Source organism: Solea solea, chromosome 10 (assembly GCF_958295425.1).
Source record: "Solea solea chromosome 10, fSolSol10.1, whole genome shotgun sequence".
Lineage (NCBI taxonomy): Eukaryota > Metazoa > Chordata > Actinopteri > Pleuronectiformes > Soleidae > Solea > Solea solea.
In genome coordinates, this window is record NC_081143.1 from 17,194,752 (window position 1) to 17,215,843 (window position 21,092).

At 43.0% G+C, this 21,092-nt stretch overlaps 1 protein-coding gene across 1 annotated transcript in view; it reads left to right on the plus strand.

The window, feature by feature from the left end:
• Positions 1–1,385: 1,385 nt before the first annotated feature.
• Positions 1,386–21,092, plus strand: part of ntn1a (netrin 1a) — a 56,759-nt gene continuing 37,052 nt past the window's right edge. The window contains exons 1-2 of the mRNA XM_058641285.1: positions 1,386–1,594; positions 1,782–2,818. Of these exons, the coding sequence (XP_058497268.1) occupies positions 1,795–2,818 (1,024 nt within the window). The 5' untranslated portion in view covers positions 1,386–1,594; positions 1,782–1,794. The remainder of the gene's footprint in view (positions 1,595–1,781; positions 2,819–21,092) is intronic.

The window sequence follows — 21,092 nt, forward strand, 5'->3', positions numbered from 1 at the left end:
CCACGTGTTGCCTGTGAGGGTGAAACCAAATTTGACTCTGCTTTGCCTCCAAAGATTATTAGACAGATGTAAACATGTTTTCGAAGTTTATTATTGGCATCGTGTAGACCTATGAGTTCATGTTTGTATTTCACAAATATTTAAAAAGTCCATATGCATCACATCCAGCAAAGAACAGCTCAATTCTAAATTCTAGCTAAAATACAGACAAATTCAAAAAAACAAGAGACATCTTCACACCTCTCTGTGGAGTTTAAACGGCCCTGCAGAGAACAAGTGTCCCATCATCCTCGTCAAATACACAGTATAATGCCTCCACCGCCTGGGAGCAGTCCACACTCTCGTGTTAGATGGTGTTTTCCTTCTATGGACACAAGATGGCGCTGGTGCCTCTGCTGCCAACATGCAACAGGTCTGACAGCAGAGCCAGGATGAACCTCACAGACTCTGCACAGGAGGAGGGATGTGCTCTGCAGATGATCTGCAGATGTTTCATTTTCAGGACCTCGTGTTTTGTTTGCATGTAAGTGCCGAGCCTTTGCTTTCTTTTTAGGTTTCAGATTGGCTCGTTCACCTTCAGATGCTCCATGATAAACAGGCGACACCAGTGGTTCTTGAACATTTTATACCAAGTATCACAACTTTGAAATACAGTCAGCTGGAGACTTTTCTCAATAAGATAATTTGCTTTCTCATCATCCTCACATGTGCTTCACACACTGGTATAGTGACATTAGGTTTAGATGCAGCAAGAGATAAGGTGACATTAATTATTATAATTTTGTCATTTGTTTCATATTCTATTTCAAATCTCCGATCACATACCATGGCATGTGCAGTATTTGTGATTTTCCACCATTTACAATCAGAGGAAGCCTGCGTACCACTGGTGGTACACGTACAGCAGTTTGAGAACCCTGGGGCTACACAATTGATATTTTATTGTCTAAAATACTTCATTTCTGTGGACATTGGGTTCGTTCAGGTCACTTGAAGACATGCAACTTGACTATTCCTTGAGTTGTTTTCTGTTCTCCCATGCTCACAATTAGTCTTCTGACAGGAACTCACTCAGATTTGAGGTTTTAGGTGTCACCATGACCCCCCCCCCACAGAATGCAACCACATCAGGTGCACTTCAGATCACTGGTTGATTCCCCCCTCCCTCTCATTTGAGTCTCATCTCATATCTCCTCTCTCGCCACCAGTGGATGTCGTTGTTCCGCCTGCATGGTGTTGTCACCCCCCCCCCCCCCCCCCCCCCCAAGTCTGGATGAGCTGACCTGAAGCTGTGCCAACTCCAGCGAGGTCTGATGTTCACACACACACACACACACACAGAGAAGAAGGAGAGCGAGAGAGAGAGAGAGAGAGAGAGACGGAGAGAGAGAGAGAGAGAGAAGACCAAAAAGACCGGTAGGAGGAGTGAGACTTGTTATTAGGACACTCGCAACTCTTAAATCCCGCCGCTCCTCTTCTCTTTTTTTACGCAGGAGATTAGGAGAAACAAACAACTATAAACAGGAGGATCTGTGATTTGCGCCTGATAAAGAAGAGGAGCTTTTCATCGCTGGCATTTTTGAATTCTTCCCAGGTAGTGAAGCCTTTATGGAAACATATATTTTTTTAACAAAATAATAACATTGTCCTTAAATTCAGCTGTGACAAAACAGGCTTTCTACAAATAAATCGTTGTGTTTGGGAAATGTTTGCAAACTGTATAACCAAACTTCCTTCTGTCCTCTCACATGTCCTCTGTCTCCCCGGTCTTTTGGACACAGAGGGAGAACAACCATGATTAAGGCTGCGGATGTTGTGCTGTCTGCGCTGCTCATCCTGGCGCTGTCGTCCGGGTGCGTCCTCGGCGGTTACGGGATGAGCCTGTTCGCGGCGCAGACTTCGCCGCCGGATCCCTGCTACGACGAGCACGGCAACCCGCGCCGCTGCATCCCGGACTTCGTCAACTCCGCCTTCGGGAAGGAGGTGAAAGTGTCCAGCACCTGCGGGAAGACGCCCAGCCGCTACTGCGTGGTGACATCGGCGGAGAAAGGAGACGAGAGGAGCAGGAACTGTCACACCTGCGACGCCTCGGACCCCAAGAAGTACCATCCTCCCGCGTACCTGACGGACCTCAACAACCCTCACAACCTCACCTGCTGGCAGTCCGAGAACTTCATCCAGTTCCCGCAAAACGTCACCCTGACTCTGTCCCTTGGCAAGAAGTTTGAGGTCACTTATGTGAGCCTGCAGTTCTGCTCGCCCCGACCTGAATCCATGGCTATTTTCAAGTCCATGGACTACGGTAAAACTTGGGTACCGTTTCAGTTTTACTCCACTCAGTGTAGGAAGATGTACAACAAGCCCAACAGGGCCGTCATCACGAAGCAGAACGAGCAGGAGGCCGTGTGCACGGACTCCCACACCGACATGTACCCACTGACCGGCGGCCTCATCGCCTTCAGCACGCTGGACGGCCGACCGTCGGCGCACGACTTCGACAACTCCCCGGTGCTTCAGGACTGGGTAACTGCCACTGACATCAAAGTCACCTTCAGCCGCCTGCACACGTTCGGCGACGAGAACGAGGACGACTCGGAGCTGGCGCGGGACTCGTATTTCTACGCCGTGTCGGACCTGCAGGTCGGAGGCAGATGCAAATGCAACGGGCACGCGTCCCGGTGCGTAAAGGACAGGGACGGGAGTCTGGTGTGCGAGTGCAAGCACAACACCGCCGGGCCCGAGTGCGACAGGTGCAAACCTTTTCACTACGACAGACCGTGGCAGAGAGCCACAGCCAGGGAGGCCAACGAGTGCGTGGGTAAGTCCAGACTCAGTCTCTCATCTGTGCTCCGTCGTGTGTTGGATCAATTTAATTAGTCCTGGGTGGTTTAGTAGGATTTGTCAGCTGCAATGAAACATTTTATAATTAAAGAAAAGAGAAAGATGAGGAACAAATGTAAAGGATGATATCATTTTTGATGAAAAATGGATATAATGATAAATGTAAATGCACAGATATACCAGTATACTAATATAATATAATTTACACTGTATTTGCGGCTAATTTTAATGATGATCTTCCACATGAAATAAAACCACAGCAAAGCCACCGGTTTTTTTTGCTGCAACTGCGACGCAGTATGAAAATGAAAATATAATTTTAAAAAGTCAATAATAAATCTTGGCGGAGGCCCCATAATGAGCTTTTAAACCACTTCACACGGAACCACATGAGCTCGGTAATCCACAGGAACGCGTCACACAGCTCCACTTCACCACTGCCTTTTAATTCTTTAATTGCTATTTTTTTATTGTCACGTCACGTGTGCACATTTCCCACATAAAACGGTGACAAAAATGTCACGCGCTGCGATTTAGAATTATTATCGGTGTGAAGAAATTATTTTTATTTTACTAATTTGTTTCAGGTTGCAAATTAACAACAACAATAATAATAATAATAATAATGATAATGATGATAATATTAACATACATTTATTAAGCAAAAAGGTCGATGATTTAAAAAAAAAAATTGTCTAATGTCATATATTTTTTATTCTTTTAATTTAATTTTAATTTTCTATAATTTCAATTGTGATGAATCCGAACCTGATGGTCGCTCAGACATCCTGATAAAATACAGTATTTTCAGTCCAAAAACTGAGAATAAAAACGTGCAAAAACATAAAAATAAAAATGCAGTAAATGCCTGATCGCATCTGTGCTGCTGCTCTTTACGCGTTTCATCATCTGCCCCAGTAATAATCACAGTGATCAAAGTTACACTAGTGTCACTTGTTTGATGTATATTACAACCTGGCACCATATGATTAGACTCTATAAAATCACAAGTCTATTTAAGCTCAGTATTTGAGGAGAAGCTATAAAAGATTAACAAAACCAAACCTGTGTTTGCTGCACTGAAAGTGGAATATGCCGCACACTTTTCCTCTCTGTGTTCACCTGTTCTTTGAGCTGGTTGTCCTCCAGAGTCACAGCTTTGCACTCTGTAATTATTGTTTTTTTATTTAATCTGATTAGAAGAACCTTTAAGTGTCATCCCTCATTGCACAGCTGCAGTAGTGTGTTGTCCACAATGTGAAAGGAGGAAACAGAAGAGATGGTAGAAAGATGTTCATGGTGGAACGTGAAACACAGACACCTTACAGAAACCACTTCAAGCCTTTATTCTTCCGTGTTGCTGCAGGTTTGCAGGGAGAGAGGCTCTATATTGTTTGGCAGTCACAGCACATGTCACCCACTTTGACACGTAGCAGCTGTCCAAAAGGTTTTTGTTTGCTCGGTGTCGCCTGATTCTCAAGCTCTGAGACTTTCTTAATGGTAGATGTGAACGAACGTGTTGTGAAATCAGAAGAATCAGCTCTGTGACTCCGGACAGAACCACGTTGTTAGCAGGAAAGATATGAAACCAAGGATTGAGGTTTCTTGCTTCTCTCTTACACGTGTTATCCCTTCATTTTACGCATTTTAAATATCTAAATTCTTGAGTGCAAACATTTGGCTCCCTCCATGTTTTCTTTACATTTAAAAATCTCCACATGAAAAGACTGATTCATCAATATTGAGGGGAGGTTTAATGACATCATGTAGTTAAATGTGTGTGTGTGATGGAATGAGATGTGTGAAATGGAGGAGCACAAACATCAGTACATGTTTAGTAATCAGACTGAAATGTGAGTGTGCGTTGTCACATGCCCGACGTTAATGACAGTGCTTTCGATGTCACTGAACTCTCATAAGGATGTAGTTATCGCAGAAGTGTTTCAGTGTGTAGTAAAAGGTTTGGCACTATAAAGGTCGGAACTGACGTGAGCTACAGGCCCCTCCAATATTCCTTTATTCTCACTCTTCACTGAAAAACAGCAAGAAAACCCCCCACACCCTCAGATCTGTCTCTGTTTTTGTTTTGAAGTGCATTTTTCCCAATTACTCCCATCTGGATGTGCAACATTTCTCATGGTCCTGAGTGTGCACCTCAGTCCGTTTTACAGGTTATTGACTCCCTGCAGCAACAGAAAAGCTTCCCATACAGTGAGTTATAAAGTTGGCACCACAGGCACAGACCTGCTTCATTCTCAGTTCCTATGCGTTAATCAGTTTGCAGCAAAGGTAACAAGAAAGGCACAGGAGTCAAACTCTGAACAAGAGTCTGTCAAAAATGCTGCTGCAACTAAATAAAAATAATACATGTATTCAGCTCAGCTGGGTACTTCATTGTCTCAAAATTGTGCACATTGTGTAATTGGTCTGTTACATTATGCCCTCTTGACTCAGTAATGAATGTTTTACTTTCATTTGATATTACACCATCATTGGTGCTAATGATGTGTCCTCCTTCCTCGGCTGTGTGAAAGTACATCAGTGGGTCCTATTCTTCTGCACAGCCAAGATGGAAACCACTGGGGGTGACAAGTGTCCAGCTTCCCCCCCCAAAGTAAACGCTTTATTTGTTTTTTAGCATCATAGCACACTAACTGAGATGCCGCAGTCGTTTCCACATAATATTCTACTCTATGTTGAGAAGTCTTTTATTGCAATTTAAACCATAAAACGTATCCATTTCCAGACCTGTTAATGGAATGTGATGGGTCAAAGTGTCTTGAATAATTCAGGAAGATTAAAAAAAAAAAGAAAAAAGAAAAAAAATGAATAGCTTGAAGGCATGTTGAATGAGAGGACCTGCACGACGCTGCTGAGAGAAGCGGAGACGGAGGGAGGGAGGGAGGAGCCGGAGATGGAACGCAACAACAATAGTGAAAATGCAAAAGACGGACATAAGTGAGAAAACGTGTGAATGAGATGAATAAGTAAATAAAGGGATACAGAAAGGAAGAGACGTTCTCTTTCTTCCTCCCACTTTGGAAATGCAGTGGAGGCCAGGTTGTTGTGAAACTCTCCCCAACCCTGCTGCTGTTTCTCCATAGATATATATATATATATATCTGTTTTTACACACAAAGTCTGGATGATTAGGATGTTTTTGCCTCATTATATCACAATCTACACTACAGCGAGCTCTGAATCTGCTCAAATGCTCCCAGGTGCTGTTCAGAGGACTCTGACTGACAGGAGTAAACGTGTGGTGCAGAGGAAGTTTGACATGGTTCATTTGATAGCCATTAAAATAATTGACTTTTAAAGCCACAAGCACTTGTATAGAAGGAAAAAAAAATATCTGAAGTAGTTTTCTTGACTCGTCGTGGCCGTGTTTCCAACTCCTACATTCAGGGGTAAAACTCTTGACTATAGGCCTCCTGCTTTGATAAGATGAACTCAACTTTGAATATGAACTCAAACGAAGTGTTCCCGCTAACATATGTAAACACTTAAAAAGCAGATGTGCCCATGCTGAGGTTTGGTTGAGTATTTTTCTTATTTTCGTGGATTACTGCCCAAATCTTAATGAGGTTGCAGATAATACCAGAACAACCTAAGCGGGGTTTTGATGACAGCAACAGTTAATTTCTTTATTTTTATGGTCTCACTAAGTGGATCACCAAAAATTGAATGTAGATTGAACATATATACACTGTAGGAAAATAAGATTCAGAGGTTTCCCTGAGGTCTGCAGCAGATTCACCGCTGTCAAGTTACGTTATCTCTCAACAAAAACTGGGCGGGTCGTCATGTTTCTGTAATTGTGAATGAAATTTGAACAATTCACGTTGGGAAAAAAAACAAAAACGTTTTAGTACATCGTAAAACTATCAACAAGAACAAAATCAAAGCACGTAAACACTGCTGATGTCTGACAGTGGAGGTGGATTTTTCCCTTTCACACAGTTGTTGTGCTCAGAAGTGTTTACAGGCGTCCTCGTGCACATACAGTGAGGCCGAATTTACTGCACATTTACTTCAAATGTTGTTGTTTTTTTTCGTTGGAAAAGCCGAGATGTTCCACAGGCCTTTTCGTCAGGTGTCTCTTTGCTGTCATGTTTGTTTGGTACCTTTCAGGCATGACTGAAGTCTGGTTAATGTTTGAGCAGCTCAATGTGCACCTTTCAACTTCAAAAGCACCGCCGGGGATGCGTTGTTACTCCCGGTCACGGCAAACAAGAGTGGGAATAAACTGACTGAGGAGCTTTGCACTTTGCACTGTCTCAGTATTCCTCACCTTCACTTCTGGAGCGAGGACTCACCTCTTTCTGTTGACGTGCGCACACACACACACACACACACACACAGACACACACACAATTTCTTAGCTTCTTCAGTCGCATGTTCAAACAGAGAGCAGTTACTTTTCTCTGATTTCCAGAACCTCTTTTCCTGAGCTCTTATCACTGTTTATGGCTCGTTTTGTAAACGGTTGCCAAAAATGAGTCGCATGTGGTCCAGGCGGCCGGCTCAGCCTTCCGAGACCTGTTATATGTCCCAAACAGAAACACTGACCATCAAGTGTACTGTAAGCAAGGCTTAAAAAAAAAAGAAGCTGTAATCAAACACTAAAATGCCAGAAAGCATACACACGCATACATGTGAGTGTGCTGTGTGTATAGACTATCGTGACAACTCTTCTGATGCATGTTTTGGGATCATTGCAGGGCGCTGCAGTCTCATTATTACTTGGATGTCATCGCAGGTATTTCACTTGTATAATCATTTAAAAATTTAAGGAGCTGCAAGTTTGAACTTCTTAGCCTTCAAACAATTAGGAATGCTCAATGCTGCCACCATCGCGCTGGAACTCAGACAGTATTTACAAAAAAACCAAAATGAAAACATGCTTTTGTCTCGATAATGGACACATGTGCTGTCTACTTTCTGTATTGTAGGCACAGATTACACGGCCCCTGAATTGTCCCACAGGACCAAAACACACTGCATAGCCCTGGGTCACTGGACAATAAAACCATTACGATCAAAGGACTTTTGTAAAACGGCTACTTTGAACAGTTCTGCCACCACATATCATTACATCGGTGAGATCACCCACAATCACACTCACTTTAGGCTCAAATTGAAGCAATATATGTGACAAATAATGCAGACTGTGATGAATCATGGGAGATCTTAAAGCTATTAATGTTGGTGTTTGGCAGCAGCCCCCGCTCGATGTTGGAATTTTGGAGCTAGTTGTTGCTTGTCATGAGGGCTGTTCAAGAGGCAATTCAATTTCCATGGAATTCTGGTTTTGTATGGATAATAGATCCTGACAGGCCTTTGAAGAGTATAAATGGGTTTATATATCATAAAAATGTCCGTGGACGACATACAGATTGGACAGTAACATCTTGCTGTAATGAAAGGGTGGAGCCTTGTTTTCATTTCAATGCATTTATCTGCATTTAACCAAAGGTCGATCGTGTTGGGGTGATGAAATGAGGAGTGTTTGTTGTTGTCAGAAAAGACTAAAAATCTGTTGAAACTCCGTGTTGTTCAGTTCACGTCCTTTGGGCAAAGTGAACCTTTCTTGCAGCCACGGTTTTGTTTCATTGCTTTGGCTACAACATATAATGCAATACAGATTCTGTTCATAGGGCAAGTCTTCATTTTGAGCCAGTGTCCCAGTGCGTGTGTGTGTGTGTGTGTGTGTGCACACAGGTCTCTGTGCTTGTAGCAGGAATGGAACCTCAGCCTTGATTTTTGAGAAACGGTTTGGTAGGAGGCCATATTGCTTTGGAAGGAAAGACATACTGTATTGCGTTACTCCGTTGGCCTCTGGCCTGTGCTCACTTCCTCTTGCCACCCTCACTTGTGCTTGAACTCACCACTGACTGAGGCTGCTGCCTTATTACAACATCAGAAAGTTGTCACAGTGTCAACGCCACCGAGCCAGAAACCCAGATCATCGCCGTTGTTATCATCCTCCTCCTGTTTCTTATAATCACAATCACTGCTGCTAAATACCTGCGGGTGAAAACTTGCTCCATGTGTGCTAATCTAGCACTGAAAACACGGGTCCATCCCATCAGAAGCACTTTCTTTCCGCAGCTGGCGATAACTGCAGGCCCTTTCCTCCTCTATCTCTCCTTGAAACTCAGCTCACCTCTCACTGAGTGCAGAAGTGGCTCACACATATATACGCGCACCTCGGTGCCGTGTTTTTACACTGTCAGGTACAATCTGAGAGAGAGAGAGAGAGAGAGAGAGAGATCTGGGCGAACTGCACCCGTCCACTTTTCCTGATGTTCAGCAATCTGATTAATCTGTTTCAAACCACCGACATGAAGTAGGTTTTTCTGTGCGGCGATGACAGCTGTTTCATTATTTTCTTTGGAGGAGCGCAGAGAGAGAGAGCTTGATCTCAGCTGTCGCCTTAGGTGCAAAAAGTTAAATGCATTACAAATTCACCAAAATAGTGTTCACACATGACTAGGATGGCTCCCAACCGAATGCAAAAGTGCGGGGGATTGACTTTCTAGGACATATATATATATATATATTCATACATATATGTGTATATACATATATATATATATATATATATGTATATGTATATATAAATGTATATTGCCTGGCACCTTGCGTTCAATTTTGTTTAATTTGAGGAATTGGTTCTTTACAGTCTGTGTGGATAGTACATCTCACTGCCACATTCCTGTTTACATGAGGCATGTGGCTCTTTCTTCTCTGGTGGTAGGCTTTGACAACTATACTGCATTTCTTTCCACCATAGTGTGTGTGTGTGAGTGTGTTTCTAAACCTGCATTGTCTACAAGTGGGTGTTCATGCAAACAACGTTTCTGTCCAAGATGTGAGCAACTATTCATTGCCCGGGGAGACATCTGTTAACAAATTAATTAGTGACTTGATGCCGCAGTGAAAGCTTGTCTTAGCCGAGGGAGGATCACTGTGTGCTGCGGGTTTGGAATGAACCACAGGATGAGTCTGGAGGGGGGAGGGGGGGTTTGGGGGGTGGTGTTGCGGGCGGCAAAGAAAGAGAGAGGTGTTTTGTGTGTCATGGAAAGGTTTGGTTTCAGCGGGTAGAGGCGATTAGGCGATCATTAAAACCCATGGCAGACAACGTTGGCATATGTTCACACATTAGTCACGAGAAACTTCACTCATCAGGTCGATGAATTGTAAACTGCGCTGCATGCCGCATATCCTGCATTTATATCAACAGCCGTATTTTTACTATAAAGTAAACCCACATGGGGTGAGAGACGCAGAGTTTGACGGTGTTGTTGTTGTGTCGTTAAGAACTTGTTCAGTTCCTGTCATTCTCATATATATATACATGGACGTGGTCTTCTGGTTGTATAACAAATTCCTGTTGTAAAGCGTTGAGATTCAAATCTGTCCCGTGCAATCGATCACTTTGCAGACGTCACCTGCAGCAGCACCTACTGAATGACACTGGTATCCACTCATATGTGAAATCCATCATTTTCTATTGAAGAAGAGGGAAACTCGGGATTAAGGCCACAAAGCCCCTCAGGAAAACCTTTATTGACTTTATAAATCATGTGAGAATATAATCGTTTTCCAATGGACAGTTCTTTTTGCCACCGGTGGAGTCGCCCCCGACACTCTAGACTTCGACTTTTTGTAGTTATTGGTTTGGATTTCCTGGGAACATGTGACAAAAAGTTACAATGGCTGGACTCACTCTATGCATAAAACACATGCAGAGATTTAATCACTGTTGCTATAACTGTGCGAATACTTCAGAACACTCGTTTTTACTGCACACAGGAGAGAATTACAGACTGTTCATTTGGAAAATTCCAAATATTGTCTTACATGGAAGGCACAAAGGACATTTTTGCAATCAGTTGTTTCAGCTTTGGCACCGATATGCTTTCTTAGCCACACCTCTGAAAAAAACCCGCTGTTCCTGCCGGTCTAAGCTCACTTCTCTTTTACTCCCCACACTAATTTTTAATATTAACGTATGGTAACCAGAGCCAACGACGGCTGTCTCGAGTGACATGACTCGAGGCAGTTTATCAGACGTCACACAGCTCCCTCTAGAGCCACAAAAGGCTTTATACAACTTCCTTCACATCTGCAACAGTAGTACGTCTTACAGTAAAAGACCTATCAGCAGACTTTGATATGTAAAACTGCTTTAGTTTATGCACAGGCTATAGTATCACTCATTCGTGCAAGCGACTAGATCTGAAACACACTGTTGTGCATGATACTGAGTCATTACTGTCATAAACGGAACAGACTGTTCTCGGTTCTTAACAGAGAACCATAAAGGGACCAGTAAACAGGGTGGGAAAACACTATGAGTGTGTGAGTGTGTGTGTGTGTGTGTGTGTGTGAGAGAGAGCGAGGGAGAGCAGGATCTGTGCATGTGTTCGGGATGATGTATTCAAAGGTATTGGCAGCTTTTTAGCATTAAGAACCAGTGAGTGTGTATGTATATGTGAGATCTGATCCTGAGGCTGGGGCCAGCATTGCTGTAGTGGATCAGGGCTGATGACCTCAGCACCTCAGCATGGCTGGCAGCAGGTTACCAAGACGAGGGCGAAGCGTTTGCGGCCAAAGCAAATATATAATGTGGAGGCAATGACAGAAAGAACAAGAAAAGAAGAAGTGAGGAACAGAGTAAGTGATTTTAAGAGGAGAGCTCTCTCGCTCTCCTGTGCTGTGCCCTGGGCTGCATGGTGCTGTCAGTGCATTCATATAACGTGAGAGGAAAAACAAAGGATTGTGTTAGTCTGACTAAAACCCCAAAACCGGACTGGAATACAGGTAAACATGTTGTTTCATTTCCCAAAGTCGGATTCACACACCCAGATAATGAGATAATGAAAACTAATCATACCTTTAGTCGGACCAACACATGTGCCACAGTTCCCACCCAGAATAAAACAGAAGAAGCCAGTACACAGAAGACTGAGATGACAGCAACAAAAGCGTTACCAAATCCAGGCTGGCACATTTGTTTGGACTGAAGAGGAGACTGACTTTGTGCTCTGTCAGCACTTGACATGCTTACGAACACACGTCAGTCAATAAATCAGCTAATGCTTATATGTATACTGGGATCAGGGCAGTGGTCCATTTAATGAACCAGTCAAGCCACAACTGTAGCCTTCTCGTACCCTCAGACAGACCGAAGACGTCCCAACAACAATGAAGCCGGTGCAGCATGCATGTGCTGCTACATTATGCTACAATCACACTAAAGAATGAAACGTCTTGGCGGGGCTTGTGACAACTCCCCTAAACTCTCACTGGAGCAGATAGAGCTGTAACTCCATCAAAAACAACAATAAAAAAAACAAAACAGACTCCACGTATGCGGTTGCGCGCGAGAGACACTTTTGTATTCTGCTGGCAGCTACGTGTTTGATTCAAGGTGAAAGTCCTGGCGAAAGCTCCCTGCTTACAGTCACGCCGCTCGCAGACAGGACCACCAAGCATGAGCGTGAGCACATCGGGCCCAAAGCAGGGGTCCTTAACACTCACAGCTATGTTGACGATTAATAGCGGGATGAAGTTACAAGCCTTCATAGCGGCCTGCTGCGTAGATCAGAGCGCCCCTGCTGTTTCTGTAGCACACTGTCGTCATCTGAGGGAACTGCAACCAGCTGCAACCTGCCTCTGAGGAGTTAAGTGTCTAATTAATGATTAGACTCTAGATGCAAATAAAGCGAACAGACCCACAGTTGATCGTAAGTGATGCGGGACGGTTAGCGTTGAATTCTCATGTGCTTCTTTACCTCTGTTGTGTTCTGCCTGACTTACACACACACACACTGTCCATGTCCTGCTCTCTCACACACACACACACACACACAGAGTCAGACAAAGCACCTGTGACAGATCAAGTAGAGTCAAACAATTTTCATTGCGCGTCAAATATGCTCACACAGTGCCAAAAAAAAAAGTCTGTGTGTGTGTGTGTGTGCACACATAGTTAAAAAGTGTGTGACGTTGATTTATCACCAATGTCTTTGTCTTTCCCATATAAGTCATGGCACAGACTGTGTGTGTGTGTGTGTGTGTGTGTGTGGCAACCCAGCAGGTCACCAGGAGTTTGTAGCACGTGGTCGCCATGGATGCCATTAAGTCCCATTTGTATGTGTGTGTGTGTGGGCTTGTGGTTGTTTATATAAGCAGCAGTAATACAGGCAGCACACAGTCATACGTCAGTTCTTTATCTTTGGTCTTCTCACAGACGCAGCAGCCTGTAAATAGAGCTGTATTTGAGCGAGCGGCAGGTCGACATGGTTGCACAGAGTGATCTCGGTCAGCAGAGGTCAGCACAAAGTGGACACATTTATCAAGAAAAAAAAAAAAGCAGTGAATCCTCTTCTATCCTATCTGTGTACTTTTTTTGTTATTTATTTATGTTGCTGGGAATCAGACTGAGCATAATGTTTGTATGGATTTGATTTCCACGACAGTCCCAAATGAACAGTTAAACAAATGTAAATCTGTATTTGATGCACACACATGTTTTTGACATTCCCCAACTAAAAAAAAAAAAAAAAAAAACTTTCCTGGAAAATTGTCACTCAAAACAATGCACAGAAATATTTTAGTTTTAATGTAACATGAGAGTGCATCCAAGTCAGGACCATCTGTCCTCACTGGGACCTAAGGTTTCTGGTTAGGATTAAGATGTGAATTAGGATTAGGTTAAGGTTCGAGTTAGACATTAACTCGTTATGGTTAAGGTTAGGGATAAGGCTGATGAGTTATTTGAAATGAATGAACGTAGTGTCCTAACAAGGATAGCTGTTCAAGCCTGTGTGTGTGTGTGTGTGTGTGTGTGTGAAGTGGAATGCAGACTTATGAGAGGGCACTTGGGGGAAGGTTTGTGGGGTCATCTCAATTTGCCAGGGGGTGATCCCAGGTTAATCCATCACTCATTAGCTCTCTCAGATAAGACCCATAAGTGGGGTGAAGGGCTGCTAGTTCACACTTTCTCTCTCTTTCTCATCACCCGACCCAAGAACACAAAACATTCTCACAAGAAACAGAGAGCATCTGATGGAGGAGAGCCAACAACGGCCTCCTTTATTAACCCTTTCCTCTGCTGCCTCTGGGACCAACCGGCCAATTAGTTGGGCTCAACGTCCAACCGAGAGCAGAGAGAGAAGCTCAGAAAATCCTGTGCTGAGCTGATTCAGCTCCTCTGTTGAAGGTCAATTACACACAGAGAGAGAGGGAAGGGAAAGTGAGACGACGTGATCTGATAGAAAGATACAGAGATGTAGTGGTGAGTGTGAAGGACGGTAAGCAACTGCTGCTGTTGCTGCCACGCTGTTCTTAAGCTGTGTGTGTGTGTGTGCGTGAAGAACTCCTCAGGTTCCCACACGAGTGCCTGCTCTGCTTTTAATAACAAAAGGCTCATATCACTAGAGGATGACAAAGCAAACAAATGATCCTAATTACAGGGGGGCTCAATAAGGACATTATAAGGAGAATTGAGTCATTAATGGTAATGTTTGTGGTAAGGGATGATAATTTGTGGTGAAAATGAATTTCCAAAAGGGGCCCCCTCTCTATTTTCTCCGAGGGAAAGACGTGGACCTTAATGACAAACGGAGGAAAAACCTGGCCTCAGTTTCTGGTCCTTTCTGTCTATCTCTTACTCTCTAACCTCAAGAGACATTTGCAGATATTGAAATGATTATGTACCCGGTCTCTGTAGATATCCAGATGTCTGTGTGATGATAAAAAAACCTGGAGAATACATCCCCACGTCCCCCCCTTGTTTTGGTTGTATTTTTCTTCTTTGTATTTTCTCCTGTGCAGCAAGGACAGGTCATTGGCCAGAGATGAAAGTTGAGGTAAAGCATGATGGATAACCGATGGGAGATGATCCTCCTGTCTTTCAAAGTCTCTAAGGAAGACAGAAAGTTTAGGGTGAAGAAAGAGTTTGATGGAATGAGCAATGGAGTCCAGCCAGAGGTAGATGTGAGGAGGCAGTTTGCTCCTTTTGCCTTATCCTTCAGACTCAGTCATTTCTGCTTCTTTTTAAGTTCACTGTAATGCTTATTTTTTATGTTGAATATAATTAAATGTAACAGTATTTCATTTGTCTCCAGATTAGATTGTCTTTAAAGGAGATCTGCAACCTTTAGTATGAAAAGAGACATTTTTGTTGCCTCTCCACCCAAATAAATTTAATCTGGAGCCGCAAAACCTATGATAAAGATAAAATGTATTACATTGTTTTATACAGATTGTTGCATTTATGAAATTTAAGATCGACAAAAAAGAAAACTGTTGACATTTTGATGCTCTTATTTGAAATAAATAAGACAATATTTGGATTTGATGTGGTTCATAAGATGGACAGGACACGTTAGAACACTTTTATTTATCGGGTTGCTGCCCAAGAGCCACAGGTTGCAGACCCCTGCATTAGGTCAAAGGCAATCGGTTTCTCTCACAGAGTGGCTGCTGCTGCTGATACATTTGTTTACAATGTTAACATCAGTATATTTGTGCCATCTAACACACCGGGACAAATCCTGCTGAACCCCATTCAAAAACCCATTATCTCTGTGCACCAGTGAGTGAGGATGCTGTGTTTGTGTGTTCCAGGTCTGTGCTCACTGTCTCACACACACACACACACACACACACACAACCTTTACTCTCAGTTTACGCTAATGGAAATTTAAATCAGTTTCACCTTAGTTGTTGACAGCTGCTAAACCTTAATGTATTGGGGAGTGGTGCTCTCTGTGCAGGTTTACCTTGTAATCTGATTACGTGTCTCGGCTGTTTTCTTCAGTTATTCAATTTCCTTTAAGGATCCAGAGACAAAGAGGATGCAGTGGTGATGGAGTGTAATAGAGGAATGCGAAGGTTGAGAAAAAGAGGAGAAGGTTTTGCGGACTGGACATCATTTGACTCACCATCACAGATGTCTGTGCAAAACCATACAGAGACAACATCAAAACGTGCAGAGCAACCGAGTCATTAGTTTGTAATACTGCATTAGCACCGTTAGGTTCACACTCTTCATTGCCTTGTCAGAATGACTGGCACTGGCATTGTCAGACAGCCACTTTGAGCAGTTAGTCTTTAAAGCCCAAACACTTTGGTCCCGTCTCCTGTGACAGCCACCGTTTCATTATCCAGGGACATTGAGCAACACCGCTTTTTTTTTTTTTTTTTTTTTTACCTCTTTCTCTAGATAGAAAGACAGTGTTGGGTTTCTATGAGGGGCGGTGGGCGGGAAATGAAATTAACTCCGAGCCTTAAAAACAAACAAGGTCAGTGAGAAAATAAAGAATGAGGCGATTGCAAACAGAGATAGAGCGGGGGGAAAAAAGAGAAACACAAGACTGGGATCTAAGGAAAAGAATAACAGTCGCTAGTGTTTGGGTTGCTGCCTCTGCCAGTGACCTCATCGGAAATGACACCTCTCCTGCCTGCACAGGATTTCACATTTTAGGCTACAGCACAATGGGCAAGTTGTCTAAGTATTGACAGGAGATTGTGTGCACAAGATGAGAAAAATAAATATTTCAACAATTAAAAAAAAAAAAAAAAAAAAATTAATAAAAATCCATTGACACCATCGTCAAGTTGATCCACATCAAACGTGGTGGATCTGCCCTCTGCCGGGTTTCACAACTTCATAAATCAGCTGCACGGTGTTAAGACAAGAAGAAGAAGAAAAAAACGCGCCAAAGGGGTCAAAAGTATTTTCTGAAGTCATTTTCATTAGATTAAGTTTAAGTGGGCTATTTGATAATTACAGTCCATTTTCCCTGGCGCACAGAGCACAGCAATCATCCTGTAACTGGGAGTCCGTATCCCGCCAGAGCAAATATAAAGCAGTATAAACAGAATCAATAACACATTGGGGGTAATATTATTCTTGACATAAATTACGCAACCACTTTCAATCCAATAAAACGTGTGTTTTTCAGCTTGTGAAGAATAGTTCCTTTATGTGCAACACCCTCACACTGATGTGGTAAGAAGTTGAAGTGTCCTCCTCCTGTCCAGCAGTGTCTCTGACCATTATGTAATGCAACTAATAATTACTGGTTCAATAATCAAACTCAAAATGAGAACATTGTTTTGATATTTCATATTGGAATTAAGGACCAGGACATTTTGTCTGCATTGGAACAAAAGGATCTGAATTTCCTCAGCCTTTACTCAGTTATCTGCACAGTTCACCGAGTGATCGTCCGCAGCACACGGCACCACGCTGCGTTTTTATGATCCAGGCGTGTGTGTGTTTTATCTCCACTGCGGCGCTCCAGAAAAAAAAAGTTTGAACTTTTGCCTCCGCCTTGTCTGAATAAATCCTCGTTTGAAATGAGGCAAGAGACAAATAAAGAGGTGCTCCTCCTCCTTTAGTTCATCTTCTACGTGAAAGGTGCATCTATAAATCCTATCCCCCATTCCCTCCCGGTAAGGCAAGCATTGCAGCCTTTTTTTTACTCCAAAAAGTGCTGTTGAACTTCTATTTACTTTCCGTTCCATAAAGATAAATCTCTCCCTTCTTGTTCTTCCTGAGAGTTTCCACGTGCACTTCTTGCAATTATGTGAAAAATAACAGCCATAGTCTCTTTTCATATTATTAGTGCTGCAAAATTGTGCTTTCATTAAAGAGCCCAGAGTTTATCCTCAGTGTGTGTCAGCCGTTTGCTTGCTCTGGCAAAGACCAGTTCTTCCCTCACTAATTGCCTTCCACCGATGACTAAATTACAATGAGGTTTTGGATTTCGGGATCAGAGGGGTCTCTTTTCCTCCATCTCCACTTTCCCAACTGTATCCTTCCTGCCTGAGTCAGAAGTGTCAAATTTGATTACAGTAGATATGAATTGCTGTGTTTTTTTCTTATTTTTCTTTGCTAGAAAACAGTTTCCTCTAGAAGAGTTAAAAAAAACAAAACAACAACATTGAAGAGCTACTGTATATGTGCCGCATGTACGCAGCAGTGTGTGTGTGTACACTTGCACAGCAACACTTGCAGAGCAGTACGCACTGTATGGGCCCCAGCAGATGAGTGGTTCTGGAGTCAGTACAGTAAAAACATCTCCGCTCCATCAGTGTCAGAAACAATCTGCATGGACCACTGAAGCTGCTGCAGGTCAGGGTGGCAGCGCTTGACAGAGTCTTTGACTCATGAGGAAGCTGCTTATGTTGTGCTGTTGTCATTAAAGTCAAGATGGAAGAAGCTGTTGTCACCACAGATTTCTGTTCTCATAGATTATTGATGAAATGATTTAGAATTCTTCATTGTGGTTTTTTTTTAAACTCATTTTGAATGAGTGAATCTGTTGTTACAATCACTTTTCAACAACGGCACCAGCGCCCCCTGCGACCCTCGTGTGGAGGTAGAAGATGGATGAATTAATGAATTATAACAATAAGAAAACAGAGCAGTTGCCATATAATTCCGTGGTATAGATAATCTAAAAATGTGTAGGTGTAACTGCTTAAACAGGAAGAAAATTTCTTCATGATCATGTGAAATAAACATTTTATTCCAACAATAATAATCAGCTGTTTAATATTGATGGCTCCACTATGGGATCATAATGTGCTCTGACGGTTGGCCTCATGCCATGAAGTGCTTGAATACGTGAAGATGAATTTGTCATTTAAAAGGCAACAGCACTGGTCAGCGTTACCTTGACCTGATACCTGAGTGACCAAGCTGCCCCGGAGAACAGCACTGTTCTTAATTTGCATTTCCAGCATCATATTCCTGTGTGTCACGATCGCCGAGTCTGAAGTAGCAGAACTAACTTCTTTTGGGAGCCCAATGACAACATGTTCCATAAAAGTGATGCATATGCATTCACAAACCCCTGCCACATTTTGATCCCTTTGATCCTCTCCTTCTCTTGGAAACATGTTTTATTATTTGGCCTCTTAGCTCCTCAGCTCCGTCTGTAACTGAGTGTGCGCTCACTTTCCCACATAGTTTCACGAGGCAGCCATGTTTATGTTGAGCCCAAAACTAAAGCCTGTGCTTTACAAGTGAGTCGGAGAGAGATCGCAAGAGATTACGATCAATTGCCGAAAATGCAGATGGTCCCTTCTCGATTCACCATTAATCATATCCTGTAGCGTGTAGGTAATCGCCGAGTCCATCCTGTCAGTCACTGGCGTTCCCGCTCCATCACAGTTGTTGCTCTGGCTCCAAGTCCTCTTGTCTGATTGGTGCTTCATCCTGTATATTTTGACTTCACCTTGGTTTTTTTTGCTGCCACAGCCTGGCACAATCTGGTTTTCGTGAGCTCATCTCTCTGCGTGCAGCTCCCCTCTCTGCTGCCTCTTCCAAGAAAAACGTCTGAGCTGTATCAGCAGCAATGCTCGCTGCAGTGTGCGCACGGTCGTTTGTGACCCAGAGCAACCACTGAGAACTTTTTTAAGTCCAGATCACGAGTGTAGAAAACGAGCCGATTTCTACCTCCCCTTCCAAGGTATATACTAAATGGTTTCAGAAACTAGAGCACGGGGCATGGAGGGAATTCAGGTTAAAGTTTAAGACTGCACGCTTTAAGAAATGGATGAGAGCTGAGGAAAGTATAAGGAGAGGGGGGGAAAATCAAAAGAGGACAATAAATGTGTCACAGACGTGAAGGAGCTGTGCTGTGGGCTTTCAGATTTATGGCCTCCAGCAGCTTCCTGTTCACTCCCTCCTCTGGATAAGAGACTGTGCTTGACTTAGACAACACACACACACACACTGACTTGTTCAGCTACACAGCCACATGCTGCCTTTAAAGCCAGATTCAGTCGGGGAACAAATATGTGACCCCAGGTTTGTTTACATTCTGCCTTAGATGGATAATCACAAACCCCAAACCAATCTGTGGACAGTTTTTACGTCTTTTACAGTCGCTTTACAACGCATGGGGCCTCATACAGAGTGTTTAGAGGAGAGTACTCAACAGTTTTCTTATTATTCTTTCATCAAGTCGTTTCATTTGTTTCAGCAAACACGTGTAAACTTATGCACCTCTCATACTCGTAACAGTATTTCTCACAGAAGTTAGTTACAGAAATCATGAAAAATGAATGCGGACATGATTTGAAGCTGTTACCATGAGCTTCACGGGGTCACATTGTGGAACTGGAATGCATTGTTAGTCCTACCAGGAGAGACAGAGGCAGCAGTAAGACCTGAGACTGTCAAGCTTTTCACAGCAACACGACTCCAACACCTCTTTTCCCTTTGCCACTAGATCAACGTGTGTTCCTCCTTTCCTCTCCTATCTATGTTGTCATGGCTTCAGAGAATTGTATCAATGCTCAGCGTACCACATTCACTAATGACATTTGCAGGAGTGAAAGCCCAGATTTTCCTGAGGGAAAAAGGAATAGAGGAGGAGGAGGAGAAGGAGGAAGAAGAAGAGAGTCACGGTCCATTTTGGAGGAGTGGTAACTCTGTAATAGAGACGTGAAAAAAGAATGCATATGGGTTGTGTGTGAAGGTCAAAGGTTTCCCACCTGTTTAGCACAGCAGTAGAGCTGGTGTGGAGTGCAGAGCGGGGCTTATATTTTAGTCCAGTGAGGACTAAATTCTTCCGTAGATGCATTTTTATGTATAATTCTGTTTGGAAGCAGGTCTTAAGTTATTGGAATTTATATTTTCTCTTTGGTTTTAGGATGGTTTTCCTTCGTACAAACATGTACTTTTAAATATGAAGATTTCCTGGACAAACAGACAGCCTCATTTTCTGAAGATTATAGTAATTATATGAAATGGCTACTGAGTAATACCTTTGTCAAGAATGAACTTTCAGTTTCAGTAACACGTTGTCGTTTCCAGAAAACTATCAACAATTTCCTTCAGGGGACACCTCCAGGAAAAATGTAACCAGATTTATGCAAAGTGTGTTTTATTGTATTAGGGAGTGGATATCATAAATGTTTACTGAGCAGAGAAAAAGAATTCAGCTGAGCGTTTCTGTCTCATCCCTAATCCGACTCATGTGCTCACCCTCAAGGCTAAGTCAGTTCAATATGGAAACACTTGCCAGAGCAAGGTAGGGAGTGCCATCTCCCACAGGGCTCTTATTCACACACTGTAGGTAGAAAAAAATGTGTTGGGGAAGGGCAACAAGCAAGCCAGAGAGACAACGATGAGCCATTATGATGGCTGATGAAGATGTCTTTCCTTTGTCTCTCTCTCTGAGTCACAACAGAGGAAACACTCTCTGCTTTTT